The 14,710-nt window shown below is 40.1% G+C and overlaps 1 protein-coding gene across 1 annotated transcript in view; it reads left to right on the top strand.

Moving 5' to 3' along the window:
• Positions 1-780: 780 nt before the first annotated feature.
• The window catches only part of CDH8 (cadherin 8), a 139,583-nt gene continuing 125,653 nt past the window's right edge, over positions 781-14,710 (top strand). The window contains exon 1 of the mRNA XM_083870007.1: positions 781-1,153. Coding sequence (XP_083726133.1) covers positions 902-1,153 — 252 coding nt within the window. The 5' untranslated portion in view covers positions 781-901. The remainder of the gene's footprint in view (positions 1,154-14,710) is intronic.

Genomic DNA, 14,710 nt, shown 5'->3' with positions numbered 1-14,710 from the left:
CAGAGGATTTAGCAGAGCTGTTTCTCTGCTGGGCTGTGGAGGGTTTGCTGGACAATGGTGCTGCTGCAGAGAGGTGATGGCCAAACAGACAGTGGGCTGCTGGAGCCTTGAACACTCAGGAGGAGTTTGTGGTGGTGGTTTTTTTTTTTTTTGTTTTTTTTTTTTTTTTTTTTTTTTTTTTTTGTTTTTTTTTTTTCTTGTGGAGGAAAGGAGCATAAGAATGCAAGAACATTATTTTGATTTGCTTATGTGACAGAGGATGTGTTTGTAATTGACCACATCAACAGTGCAGGGAAGTGAGAAGGTTGGGAGCTTCTTCAGACCCTCAGATGAACTGCAAGATCTGGGATCTGCAAGATCCCAGAATTAATCTGGGCTGGGAGGGACCTTCAGGACCCTCCATTTCCACCTCCCTGCCATGGGCAGGGACACCTTCCACTAGACCAGGTTGCTGCAAGCCCCATCCAGTTGTTAGACCTAAATATTTTCCTAAGTGTGTGTAATCATTCCTCTGGGTCTTCTCTCTGTGTTTCAGGCAATGAAAGAATACACAGAATCAATTTAACTATGCAATAATATTATGAACTACAAATTTGAAACCTAACATGGCTTATTTACGATGCAAAAGTAAATAAGATGTTTCAGAATGCTTTCCTAAGCTCTTTAGTCACTGATTTGAACTTTCTTTTTTTCTTTCTCCTACCAGGAATCTTTAATGACTGGAAAACTCAATGGATCATATTTTTATCATCTAAGCTATTTTTACATTGACTGTGCTGTAAACACATGGAGGAGCTGTAAGTAAATGTTCTGTACTGCGTGATGAATTGGATTGCTACAGTCTGGAGGAAAGCAAAATAATAATTTCATTTCTGTGGTGATTTGCCTAGCTTGAGGTACAATGCCAGAAAGACTAACGGAAATGCTTATGGATACATGGACTCCATTAATAATATTATGGATTACTGTCCTTCCTTCCATTTATATGGCTCCAATGAATCAATCTCAAGTACTACCAAGTGGATCCAGTACAGGACTAAAAAGGCTAAATGAAGAACAGAGAGTTTTGCACCGTTCCAAGAGAGGCTGGGTTTGGAATCAAATGTTTGTATTGGAAGAATTTTCTGGACCTGAACCAATCCTAGTTGGCCGGGTAAGGCAAGATTTGGTTTTTTTCTCTGAATGTGTAAATGTGTGACGTGAGGAGGTCTTCAGTCATTCCGAGTCCTCTAGGGAATTTCAGACTGAGGTGCTTTGTGATTCCAGAATAATTCTGTAATATCCATAGATTTGTGCTTTAAATGACTGTAAGGAGATGGTTTCCTAGTTAGCTAACCTGCTATTTCCAACAAAAACATGCATATTCCATTTGTCAAAAAACTCCACAAGTGTGTGCACATCCTTTCTTTTGTAGCATTAGTCACCACTCCTCACCTCTGTCAGCTGAAGATTTTTACCAAAGCAGCTTTTTGCAGTGTGTTCCTGTGCATTCCAAAAGGTTGTTACACCTATAGGTCATGTTCTATCTCCAGCCTGATGAATCAGGTTGTTTATGCTCTGAGGATTTTTAAAAAACAAGAACCAAAAAGGAAAGTGTGGACTGTAGAGCAAATGATGAGGTCCTAGTTTATATGGAGCTCTATGCACACATATGGAATAACAATATTGCCATGAATTTTGTAATTTACTTCCAAAGTTAGGAAAACAACACAGGGCAAATGATCATATTATTCAGTGTCCCAGCTTTCCTGCTGCCCTAAAGCTTTGCGTGTTGCCATGCATTAGTTTATTCTGTAGCTCAGTGTGTTACCTCCAGTCAGTGAATCAGCCTTGCACTTGTATGAGCCATCTGTATCCATCAGAATGAATTATCCTTAGAATTATTCTTAGAAGAGAATGATCTGTTCATAAATGCGTGTTTGGTAGTGAGCAGGTATAAATATCTTAATTGTTTGTCACTAAAGTTCAATTCCCTCTGAACACCCAAGTGCACTATTGTCTTACCAGCTGGCTACTGAGGTTCAGTAAAAAAAAAATCTAGAGAAAATTATGGATAGCAGTTAATTTCATGGTTATCTTGTAATTTCTATGGATAAATGAATAGCATAGAGTATAATATAGGGACTGTCAATAGCTCTATCTATTATTGTGGAGAACATAGATCAAGTGCATTCCCAAATCTTCCCTAGTGTAGCCACTTTCCAGGCAAGACTCAGGGTCAGAAGGTGTAATGAGCTTTTTATCCAGTGACTTTTGGTGCTGTGTCAATTTACATTTCTATCTGGTATTTGGTATCTGTTCTCATTTGTTTCTCTGGGGTTAGTAACGTATCTCAATTTCACAGAGACAGCAGTGTGCATATTTCACATCTTAAAATGTTTTATTCAACCCATTCTTCCTGGAATATTTTAGTAGAGCTTTTAAAATTATTTTGAGTAGCTGGGGAGAATCTTGGGTTTGTACTTTGTGGTATTTTGATTTTCAGGGTATATCCAGGTCTAAATATTTCTACTATTTTAAGGGTTTTTTTGGTGGTTATAATATCCTGAATTGTTTGAGTCATTGGTGAATAGAAGTGGGTAGGTTAAAGTAAGCCAAACCAAGGAAGACATTATCCCATCTTCTGCTGGGATTTTAAATAGAATTAGCTAAAATGCTGTGACAGTCTATTTGTTGAGACTGCTGCATAATTAAAACACTGCACATTATAGACGGAAATGAGCAAGAGGCAAAGTTTGTTCCCATAGTGAGAAATTTTTGGTTTATTCATTAAAATGACTTAGAATATTTTTGGATTTCTTCTCTCTATTTTTTCCTTCCTCTCCAGAAGAATCATCCTTATTTTTGACTTACTTTTCTTTCCTAAGGCTTGTGAGTACTGAGAGTGCTTTCAGGCTGGGGTGCAGTCAGTGGGAGCAGAGGGGCTCCACACCTTTCAGAGCTGCTCCTAATCCTTCCTGACTGGAAAGCAGAGGCTCCCTCAATTAGACTTCTTGGCAATCCTTCCCAAAACTTAAGGGTGCACAGAATGTCACGAGCAAAATGCTTTCCTTTTTTGGTGGAGTTGGGCTGTGGTTTGTCCTCTGTCACCCTCACTGGTTTCTTATCCACTGCAATTTAAAAATAACCTCCTTTTCAGAACTTGCAGTAGATTTGCACTTACCTGGTTCCTCCTCCTGGCTTTTCCACTTACACTCTTCCTCCAGCCTTTTGAGTTTTTTCCCTGCCAAAGGATTTGCACACCTGGGGTATCTCCTTTGTTCTGGGACTTTATTGACTATTTTTTTCTGTCCTATGACTTACCTCGATTTCCTTTTTTCCTTTTTTTTGCTAGACTTTGAATGAAGGAGACTCAGTAAAACAGAATATAGTGAATTACTGCAGAGAGGCTTAACATTGTGGAGAGGGTGATATCAAATGTCTGCCCCATTTTTGCTGCATTTTCTGGATATAAATGTGCTTTTGTCCTGTTACAGAGTCAGTATTGCTTGCCACGTGCTTTTTACATGTTGGAAGTTCTACTATAATCTTCAAGCAGATCTTTTATTTGGTGGTTAATTGCTTCAAAGAAAACATTCTAGGAGCAAATCTAATTATGTAGATCTTTGTTACACTTTTTGCCTCTCCACTGTTGTCGAGTGTACCTGGCACTTTTCATAGTCACATATGTTTTATACAAACATTTAGGTGCTTTGGGGAATAAATACAAAAATAATTTTTGCACAAACAGAAACAATACACACACAAGCAGAATTTGCTATATGTTCTCAAATGTATCTTTGAAACCCACTGAAAATTCAGCTCTTAAGAACTGCTCAGAGTAGAACTGATACTTAAATAATGGTTTTCATGTTAGTGGGTGGAAAGGCACTGAGTAGAAGCATTTGGTCCTAATGGAATTGATGGAATTTACCAGCAAAATAAATCTGAAAACTGAGGTTAATTTTATAGGAAAAAGCAGAACACAAATCGCTTTGTAAATAAAAGCCTGAATGCAGAGTCTGCGAGTTTCTCCTATTGGTTTAAAGGTCCTTTTTAAAGTTTGTGAAATGCAGAGAAATTTAGCAACACAGGACTACAGAGGTCTGGAGTATCTTTTATTAAACTGCTCATTTTTTTCCGGGGAAACAGCTTCCAGACATAGAAACTCTTCTCCAGAGTTTTAAGCGTTGCAATGCAAGTGCACACACTTCAAAGGTGCTTGTTCATTGCTGTTTTGCATGGATATAGAGTAATAAATGCATTCCCAGTATATTTGCTCTAATAAATGAAGTAATCTGGGGTGAGACTAATAGGAGGAATTAATGTGAACACCTTTTAAAGTGTGGTGTCTTTCTTCAGTGACTCGAGTAAAGGACCATAGCAAATCTTTTGCTTTCATTCGTGAACCTCTTAGAATGAATTTGAGCAATATGCACTTTTAATGACAATTTTTGTCATTATGTTTGGTAGGATCAAGCTCAAAATGAGCAACTCTCCTTGAGTTCACACATCTGTAAAGAAGTGCTTTCTGAATTTATGAGATTTCTCTATAAAATGCCACAAATATTCTAGTTTTTCTTTTACCTTTTTTTGGCTATATTCATATTGCATTTATTTTGCCACACGGTATTTTCATAGAATGATGGAATGGAATATCCTGTGTTTGAAGGGATCTCCAAGGATCATCTAGTTCAGCTCCTGTCCCTGCCCAGACCCCCCAACAGTCCCCCTGTGCCCCCCTGGCAGTGCTGTCCAAGCTCTCCTGGAGCTCTGGCAGCCTCGGGGCTGTGCCCATTCCCTGGGGAGCCTGGGCAGTGCCTGAACCCTCTGGGGGAAAAACCTTTCCCTGATCTCCAACTTAACCATCCCCTGGCACAGCTTCATGATCTGTGTCTCTGCTTTGGACATTCTCTAATAGCTTTATATCACTCTTATTTTAATCAGTCCCTTATTATTTTGATCTGTGCATGTAAAAATGTGTATGTGCATTTATGGAAACCTGCCAAGTAACCTTTGTTGTGTTCGTGCAACATACATCAAATGAGTTTGGGTTTATTCCCAACAATTGACTACTGAGCGACAGATTTGCAAATACCCTTTTGTGCTCCATTTCTTTTTTTCCCCTTCACCCATAGAAGCAGGTACTTACTTTACAAAGCTTCTTTAGAAGCCTCCCCATCCTGCACAGTGCTGTCAGCAGTTTGCAGCCTCCCCGTGGCTGACAACCTCATTCAAGTGTAGAGTGATATGTCTTGTGACACTGCATGCTGTCCCTGTGGACTTGATTAGTTAGGTGGAACTTCTCCTTGCTATACACTGCTGCATTTTCTCCCTCTCCTCTGCATGCACTTACAGCACCACGGCAGATGTGCTGTGAAATCTGGGCTGTAGCAAATGCCACTGTTCTTTCACAGGAGACAGCCTCCGAATTCACAATGACACAGGTAATAAAGTGAAAAAGCTTTAGGAGGCTGTAGTTGGGGTACTGCAGCTCCTGTTTTATGGAACATGTGTTGTTCGTGATGCTTTAAATGGGTTAGGATGTTTTAAATGGGTTTAATAGATGTTTTTTAAGCAAAAATCTGGGCTAGTTAATGTAATAGCAGTTGTTTGTAATGAGAATAATGGAATGTAGAAGGAGTTCACAAGGATCATCCAAGTGCACCTTCTGTCCCTGCCCAGACCCCCAACTTCCCCCCTGTGCCCCCCTGGCAGTGCTATCCAAAGGCTCCTGGAGCTGTGGCAGCCTCAGGGCTGTGCCCATTCCCTGGGCAGTGCCAGCACCCTTCCTGTGTCACCTCTCCAGCTTCTTGTTCCAGCCTGTCTGTACATCCAGGGTGCTCCATCCATGGTGCAGAATCTGGCACTTGTTTTCTTTGTTAAACCTCACAAAGTGTGGAGAGAGCGAAAGAGGGAATAAAGGCCACAGAAGTTGTTTGTTTGTGTTTATGTCGTCTGGCTTACCGATAAATGAATCCAAGTTTAGGTCCAGACACAAAAATTCACCAGCAGTCACTCAGGTTGGAGCTGTCTGTGTCACACCACTCCACTGGCAATACTTTCCAGATTGTCCCAGAACCTCCCCCAGACTTTTTGGATTTCCCTGTTTCCAGTCCCAGAAGAACACATTGCCTGTTTTGTCTGTAAGGAGAGATTTGGGAAGTGAGCGTGGCAGGGAAGAGCAGCCCCTGTGGCACATCTGTGCCTGGTCCAGGGCTCTGGAGAAGGTGCTCTGAAAATCCTGGATAGGAGGAAACCAGTGAGACTGTGTTGGTGAGGTGTGGTGAGCTCAGGGAGGCGTTTTCCATCTGTGACTGCTTCTGAATTACGTGGTTTGTGTCTTTCCACTCTGTTAAATGAAGATTTTCCTGTGTGGCTTGTGGGATGAGGGAGCTGGGCAACTTCTGCTATTTGGAGCAACAGAGATCATTCCCTTGATTTTTGGGGCTTGGGTTCAGGCCTGCAGAGGAGAACCAATTTTCCTGTAGGAGGAGCAGTGCAGAGACATCCTCTGTTTTCACAGTCAAGTGCTTCAGGCTGAGCTCCTGTAAAACCCCAACCTGGAAATTCAGAAAGCACTTATAAATAGCTTGGAGCTGTGTGTTCTACATTATCCATGCTCTGTGCAATCCTTGATTTCTTCACCAACATGTATTTTCTGCCTTCACCACGAAATGGTAAAGTGTTACTCGTTTAAAATCATGATCAGTTCTTTTGAAGCACAAGTCATGCAAACAGGCAGAATAAATCAGGTTTTAATTAAACAAGTTACTTCCTCACGTTTTGCTTTTCATTCCTGCCCTGAGCTTGTGATTGTGATGGCTGCCTGGAAATACTGTTGTACTCCAGTGATGCCAATCAGAAATGTATGTAATAACTAAGGCTAGCAGTATTTTGGGGGGTGAATACACAGTTTCCCTGAGTGAAAAAAATCCTTGTGACAAGTAGGAGTAGCAAAGTCCTAGCATAAGTTTCATAGGATACAGCACAGTCCTACAGTAATGCTTTGTAAAAGTTTTCACAGAACAGCAATCACAACACCATATATAGATTCTACCCTTTTTTTCCCTAATACACACTTGTATGTTTTTCTATGATTTAAATGCATGCCATAAAATATTCAGTGTCTGAAATGTTGCAAAGTCAACACTGCCTTCTGAGCCTTAGATTTTTGTTGTTGTTTTGCAACCATAATTATACACTGATTTTCCTGCTAAGTTTAATAAATTCCCAGAAGCTGAAATGTATCAATTATTTTGCTACTGCATTCTTTATGAAAAATACTAATTTCCCCTGCCTTTTGTGTGCTTGAAAGGGAAGAGGTGACTGTGTACTGCACAGAATGCTCCAGTTTGCATAGTCTCAATCGGCTTAGTAAGCAGGAATATAACTAGCTGAGAAAAACTCTCCATAATTAAATGTTACTGCAAAGACAAAAAATATAGCAGACAACATTTTATGGAAGTCTGATAAAAGTATTGGGTTTTTAAAAAATATTCCTGAGCCTGCACAACTTTCATTTGTTTCTTTTTTAACTGAGGACAAGTTCCATGAAGAAGAATTAAATGTAAAGCATAAATTTAAGCAAGAATTTGACTGACCCAACAATGTCTACATTTTCTACCGCAGTGTAAAAAATATTTTACTGTTTTCTCTAAGATGTAAGAAACAAGACATATCTCCAGACACTGAAAATCTCATTTCTGTATATTCTGGGAGTATTACTGAATAAAGTTGAACACGTTCATGCTCCTTCATCTCCAGCCTGGGGCATGATATAACCACAATTTAAGCAGAGACACAACTTAAACCCCTTGAACAGCAGCTATAGAACAGGACTGGTAATAGCTTCAAAGAGGCATTTTATCAGTTACTTATGAATCCAGCATCTTAAAGGGTCAAACTGCAAAACACCAGGCACCTCCTCAGCTGCCTGTATTTTCTTTCATGGAGTAGGAAAACATCTATGATATGAAGAATAACTTAAAAGTTGGGCAGGGGTTTTGCTGGTTTTTAAAATATATTATTTGGTTGTGTTGTGGTGTTTTTTTTTTTTTTTTTTTTTTTTTTTTTTTTTTTTTTTGTTTTGTTTTGTTTTGTTTGGGATTGGTGCTTTTTTTTAATTTTCCTTTTTTTAATAAAAAGGAATTTTATGTGTTGCTTTAGCATTATTCACATTAATTTCTTAGTCATGTTTGTCTAGAGCCACAAAAATTCCTGATACTCTGAAAAAAGAGTAGCTAATATTGAACATTTTTTTTGTTTGTAAAGAATTAGAAGCTTGCGTACTTTTCAATATATTGATCTGAGAACTTTATCTTTCTCTCAGTGAGATGTTGTCCCAGCATGCATGCAAAATGCTGAAGTGACACTATGAAAAATTGAGTTGAGTCTTCCCCATGATATTCCGAGATGCCCTATGATCGTTTAGTCCTTCCAACATTGCTTCAGTAAATGGTTTTCAATTTCTACCTGTAGGGCCCACCCCTCGTGCTGTCAGGATGCTTCAGTTCCAGTTGTCAATTTAACTACCAATTAGTGCCAATTGTGAGGGGAGTTTTTTTGCTAAAAGTTTGTCCTCGCTGAACTTGACAAGCACATTTCCCATCCATCCATGAGCTCTCAGGTAGTTGTGATTTCCCAAAAGTGCCAGGAAAGTGAAGGGAAGTTTTATTGTTCTCAGCTCCTGATAGGATATTCCTCAATTTGCCATGGATTTGTGTAGTAACAAAAACCTTAATTTTGTACTAAAATGAGAAATGCTTTGGGACCAATTCCTTTGGTGGCTGTAGGCTTCCAGTAAGAGCTGTGGAGCTGAACCTCATGAACTGAGCCACACCTGAGAAAGGCTTTGTAGCTGCTGGGCAGCACAGTACTTTTAGGATGTAATAAATATACAATCACAGGAACCACAAGAAAAAGAAGTTTTCAGTTGAAAATAATGAGAATGAGTTTGCATAAATTTTGTTTCTTGAAAGTTCTGTTTTAAAAGTTGGATTTTCTTGCTATTCTGGTAAAGTCAAAGATGAAAAATGAAGCTGTAGTGCGTGTGGTGCAACAGACTAAGGAATTCACAGCTGAGGGTCTTTTGTTTGCTGTTTGGCTTTTGGTTTTGGTTTCTGGGGTTTTTTTGACAAAGCCAGGGATGTTGATATTGGGCAATTTACAGTGTCAGTTTCGTTACAGAAATAATTCGCAGCAATAAATGTTTTAGGCCATGTTTAAAGGTAACTGTTATTTGCAAGCAGTGTGCAAGGCATGTAGAATTGTAAAATAAATGCAGATAAGTTTCCTAAAGATATTTAGGCAAATATTAATATGTTTGAATAGCCTCTCGGTGATCCCCGAGGAACACCTGTAGTGGTACAGACTACTTTACAACTTTCCTTTTTCCTGAGGACTCCTTCTTAGTGTAAAAAATTCCCCTGCAAGGATTTCTTTTCAAGCCTTTATTTTACAGCAGTCATGCCAGCAGCTAAGCAAAAGTAAGTGTAGCTCTCCCTGGAGACTGTCAGTGGCATTCCTGAATTAACCGCAGGAATCATTAGGAGCCGCAGAAGACATCCCTTTACTTGCTCCAGGGCCTGAGCTCAGTCACTGCTTCCCACCCAGCCCCTGGTGAGCAGAGGCAAGGCTGAGGTTTGCTCCAGCCTGGGAATGTGCTGGAATAAAAGGCTGGCTCGCAGAGCATCACTGGAGGCGAGCAGCAGCGCTGCAGGCACACAGCAAAAAGGGATTTCAGAGCGGTTCAGAGGGCCCCAGTCGTTTGCTGGTTTCCATCCAGAAGCCACATTAGCTAATTCTCCTTTCCCTGGCCGAGGGAACTGCCTGTGTGCAAAAGGGGTGCTGCTGCCAGGGAAAAAAGGGGGATTTTAGCATGGGCAGAGCTGGTGGTGGGCATCCAGCTGTGCAGCGCATGGGGGACAGAGGAGCTGAACCAAACCACTCCTCTTCCATCCTGTTATTTTCTAAGGTCAACATGCCACAAGCATCAGCAGGATCTGTGACATGTTGTACACCCAACCTAAGTAGTCAGGGTTTTAAAGTGAATGGGCAAAACTGCTGTATTTTTCAATTAGTGTGGGATAATCATCAGCAGAATTGGTGCAGCATGAACCTGTGCATTAAAGCCTGATGCAAAAGGCTCAGAATCTCCAAGTGCTCAAGTGCTCACCTCTGAGAGCTTATTAAAAATCTGCTGTATTTTTACAGAATAAGGTTTCTAAATGGAATTACTGACATCCTTGCTATCTTGCTATTCCCTTTTCACTCCTCTTTCCTTTTTTTTTTTTTTTTTTTTTTAATTTTAAATTGCCTGTTTTTCAGGCCACCTGTTCTCTAATTATTATGCAGTCTAAAGCATTTCACGTAGACCACTGGCACACTTTGCAATTCCTGGTGTTGTCCTGCCATACTGACAAGAAAATACGTCCAGAGGCAAAGGGAAAATGCTTGTGCTTCTTTCTTCACATAAAATCATCTGAAACAAGACTTAATGGCAACACAGTATTTCCAACTTGTTCATTTATTTCTGCTAATTAATGGGTCTTGATTATGCTGTTGGGTATCCCGCATGAACTGAGAGCAGGTGCTCTAAATGTACAAGGACTTTTAATTGAGTTTTCATATGAGCAAATGGAAGTTATTTTAATCATTTAAATCATATACCAGGATTTTACTGGGTCTGCAAGACCAAATTGATATTTAAACTGTGGGGTTTTTGAAAGAAATCTCAACAATCTAAAACTGTTTCTTGGGCAATTCTTTTAAAATGTTGTATGTATCCTCAAAGCACCCTCAGCTACAGCAAATGAGGACTAGTGCACTGAGCAACAGTAAATGTGAAAACTGTTAATGCTGCCATTTATATCAAGAAGCCTTGGCTAAAATTTTGATCCATTTTGTTGAGTAGGAGACAATTCCTGCCTCAAAGCTGTTGCTGTCTAATTGAGATATGTAATTATTAGTAACTGAAATGAGATATAATAAGGAATATATGTATACTTCAATATGTTGGCCCAGTGGAATTATCATAGCTCAAAAAAAGAGAAAGAAAATGGACAACACTAAATTGTCAGGCAACATTAGGCTTCTTTTTCTGTGTAGAAGGCAATGGCACTGATCATTCCATTAAATAATTATTTTGTAATTGATCTAAATTCTACCCTTCCAAAAGACCACCTGCTTGTTCCTGCCTATCACTGATAAGCCAAGGACTGCTTGGAACTGAGCAGTCTGTATGCAAACCAAGTATTTGGATTTTGAAGGGAATTTTTCAGTAAATGTTTCTATCTAAATCAAATGCATTCTGCACAAATCCTGTAGCAGGCAATTCTCTATGGGGGACAGGCTGATGGATAGTAAAGTAAAACTTTGCTCTGTCAGATTGGAGGTCACCTCTGAGACAGTAGGTTCATTGCAGTGCTTTGAATGGGGGATGAAATGCATGTGTTTTATACTTACAGAGGGAGAAAAACCATGGCATGACTGAGGCAATATTTATCCCACAGCCAACATCTATTCAGGGTTACACCTGTAAGTTCTTGTTCAATAACTGAGTAACACAGGAGATACTTTTCCAGCTCTAAACCAGGCAGATATGGCAGATGTGTTTTCCAGTTTCACTAGGCCTCCAGTCCATCCTAATGTATTTAATGTAAAGTCTAAAATACAGGGGGCATTCTGCAAGGTCTGGTGGAGCCAGAGAGGTGAAACAAAGAGCACTGACAACACTGAGATGAAAACTGGTGGGGGTGTGTGTGTCATGTATGAGTAGGTTGGTTTGAGTGTAAGGGAATATTGATGGGATTTCTGTTAAGGGGGACAAAAAAAACAGTAGGGCAGGGGTTTCATTAGGAAAACTGTTGGTCTTTCTGGGATGAAGGAAGTGTAGAAGCAGAAGGAAATCACAGCACTTGGGTGGCTTCCTTGTCAGGTAGAATGGCCACCCTGAGCTCAGCCCAAAGCTTCTCCTGTCCAGGTGAACAATCTCAGCTGGGCCAGCCTTTCCTCCCAGCAGAGCTGCTCCATCCCTCTGCTCATCCTGGAGCCTCCTCTGCCTCTGCAGCAGCTCCAGCTCCTTGCTGTGCTGGCCCAGGGCTGGGGCAGCTCTGCAGGTGGGTCTCACCTGGGGGCACAGGGGCACAATCCCCTCCCCTGCTGCCCACACTGGGAGATCAGTCCAGGGCAAAGTTTCATAGAATGGTTGTGTTGGAAGGAACTTTAAAAACCATCCCGTCCCACCCCAGCCATGGGCAGGGACACCTCCCACTGTCTCAGGCTGCTCCAAGCCCCAATGTCCAACCTGGCCTTGGGCACTGCCAGGGATCCAGGGGCAGCCACAGCTTCTCTGGGCACCCTGTGCCAGGGCCTGCCCACCCTGCCAGGGAATAATTTTTTTTCTAAATATACAATCTAAACCTAAACCCGTCAGTTTGAAGCCATTTTTCTTTGTCCTGTCTCTCCAGGCTCCTGTAAATAGTCTCTCTCCATCTTTCTTGTGGGCTTCCTTCAGGCACTGCAAGTCCATGTAGATTGACCCCTGTAATGTTTGTGACCTCTCTCATTCTTTTAGAAATGCTATTGAACTTTTCTCTAGTGTCTGTGCCTTCCTGCTCAATGCAGCAGGATTGGGAGCTGAAAGGGAAAGAGGAAAAAAAAAAAGGAGAATACACTGAAGGTAATTTTGAACGTGGTACCATGTTCTGCTTTGCACTAAGAAAAGATTTGCGGCCACTCAGAAATCCTTTATTTTATAATCTCCCCTATTGATCACACCTGTATTGAAATCCTGAACGTGGGAGCTCAAGCATTCTTTGCTGGGCTTCTCAGAAATAATTGGGTTATCATTTAATTCATCAGAGTATCAAAAAGGGGTAATGAGACATCCTTTAATCTTTAAAAGTGTTTTGTCATTCTGTGCCTTACCAATGGAACACTGGTCTGGATCCTTTTGGAAGTGCAGATTGCTCATTAGGAATGCATGCAACGAAGTCATTTAATAGAGGGAACGTTCATCCTCATTCTAAATATCCACTATTTTCAATTGACTCTTCATATGAAACATTTCTTGTTAAGGCTGTTTGGAGAGGCAGAAAGTGTTTTGTGTGCTAAATCAAAGCTGCTATGGTTTCACTTATAGGAATTAATGATGGGCCATGTACGTAGAAAAGGTATTGTTGTGGATAACCTGTCACAGCCAAACTGGGGAAAGGTTTGTCCTTGCTGCTGTTCTGGCCTTTTATTACAAAGAGCAGGAAGAACAGTCAATAACCACTTATTAATGATTTTCTCTGTCCTTTATTGTAGCTTTAGGTACATTAGGCTCTCAGTAATTATCTCATTCATAATCCTCCATAACAAGTAATACTTTCTGCATCTTGTGAAGCATAATTAGAAAATACTTTCTTTGGATGCACACTATTTCTATTCTCTCTTTAATATAACTTTCCCCAAGAGTATCTTGCCAAGGAAAAATGAGCAAGCATAATTTTATACAGGTAATCAAATCTCTCAAATGTTGGCACATTTTCCTTTATCTCCATGGGACCAAAAGCTAACCTTCAAATAGACCTAGGCATTAAAGGGGAGAATTTCAGCACATAATTAGAACTCAAATAAGCTTGTACAAGGCAACTTGAACAGGACTGCTATTTTGAGTTATTGGTACTATATTTCTACTACAGAATATTCCATTTGATTAACACAGAACTGTAAATGAACATATATACACACACTATATATTAGTCTAAGTGCATGTGTTGTGTCTTTGTGTATATATAGATATGTCTAATACATTATTTAAACACTGGCTTATAGCAGGAGTTTACAGCCTTTCTAAATAGTTCTATTTTTGCCCACTTAGAACTCCAAACCACATCTTGATGCAGGTTTTATCTTACTGTGTTGAGCAAAATAAATGTGAGGGGGAGGGAAATAAAGAAAGAAATCAGCATGTCTTTGGATTCCTCTCAGTTGCAATACCCAGCAGAACAGTTAATTTATTCCAAACTTTCTGACATAAATCACGCTGAAGGGGAGACAAGGAGCCCTAAGGGACTGCAGATACAAAGCTGAGGACTGGTTTCAGGCTGAGCAGACACTTTAATCTGTGCTGGACCTACACTGAAACCTTTCAGCCTCCATGTTTGTTGCAGAATTGAACATTCTCATTTCTATTCTCACTCATTTCAGCATCAAGGGCTCTGGTGAGTAAAAACCCAGGGAAAGATGATACTGAGAGAGCATTTGAGTCCCCAGCTGTAAATAATTCACCATTCTGTAGTGTAGTGTATAACCCAGCAAGACAGCTGCCCTGTTCAATGTGCTTAAGCTAAAGCAGACTCTAGATGGCTCAGGGAAGATTTTTTCCCCCCCTATTCTAGCTCAAAAGTTTGGCTTGACTTTAGTGGCATATTTAAATGCAGCAGTTGGTAATTCAGAATTTTATGGTGTGATTATGCTCATTCTTCAAGACCAGCTTTTTGGATGATTTTAAATTCCATTTTCAGTTAGCTAGTTTATTCCACGGCTGTCCTATGTAAAGTCTGATAATTGAGGTCAGATTTTTTTTTTAATGTGCTTGGGTCAAGATTTTTCTATTTTGCATTACTATGAAAATATCCACTGAGTTCTTCCAGTTATAACACTTGAATTCTAAGATAATATGCTTAGTGAATTTTTTGTTAATTTTTGCCTTAATTCACTGTGAAAACATTGGTAAAAATGG

Source organism: Zosterops lateralis (genome assembly GCF_965231275.1).
Source record: "Zosterops lateralis genome assembly, chromosome: 12".
Lineage (NCBI taxonomy): Eukaryota > Metazoa > Chordata > Aves > Passeriformes > Zosteropidae > Zosterops > Zosterops lateralis.
Note: the sequence above shows the minus strand (reverse complement) of the source record. Positions and strands in the feature narration are given on the sequence as shown.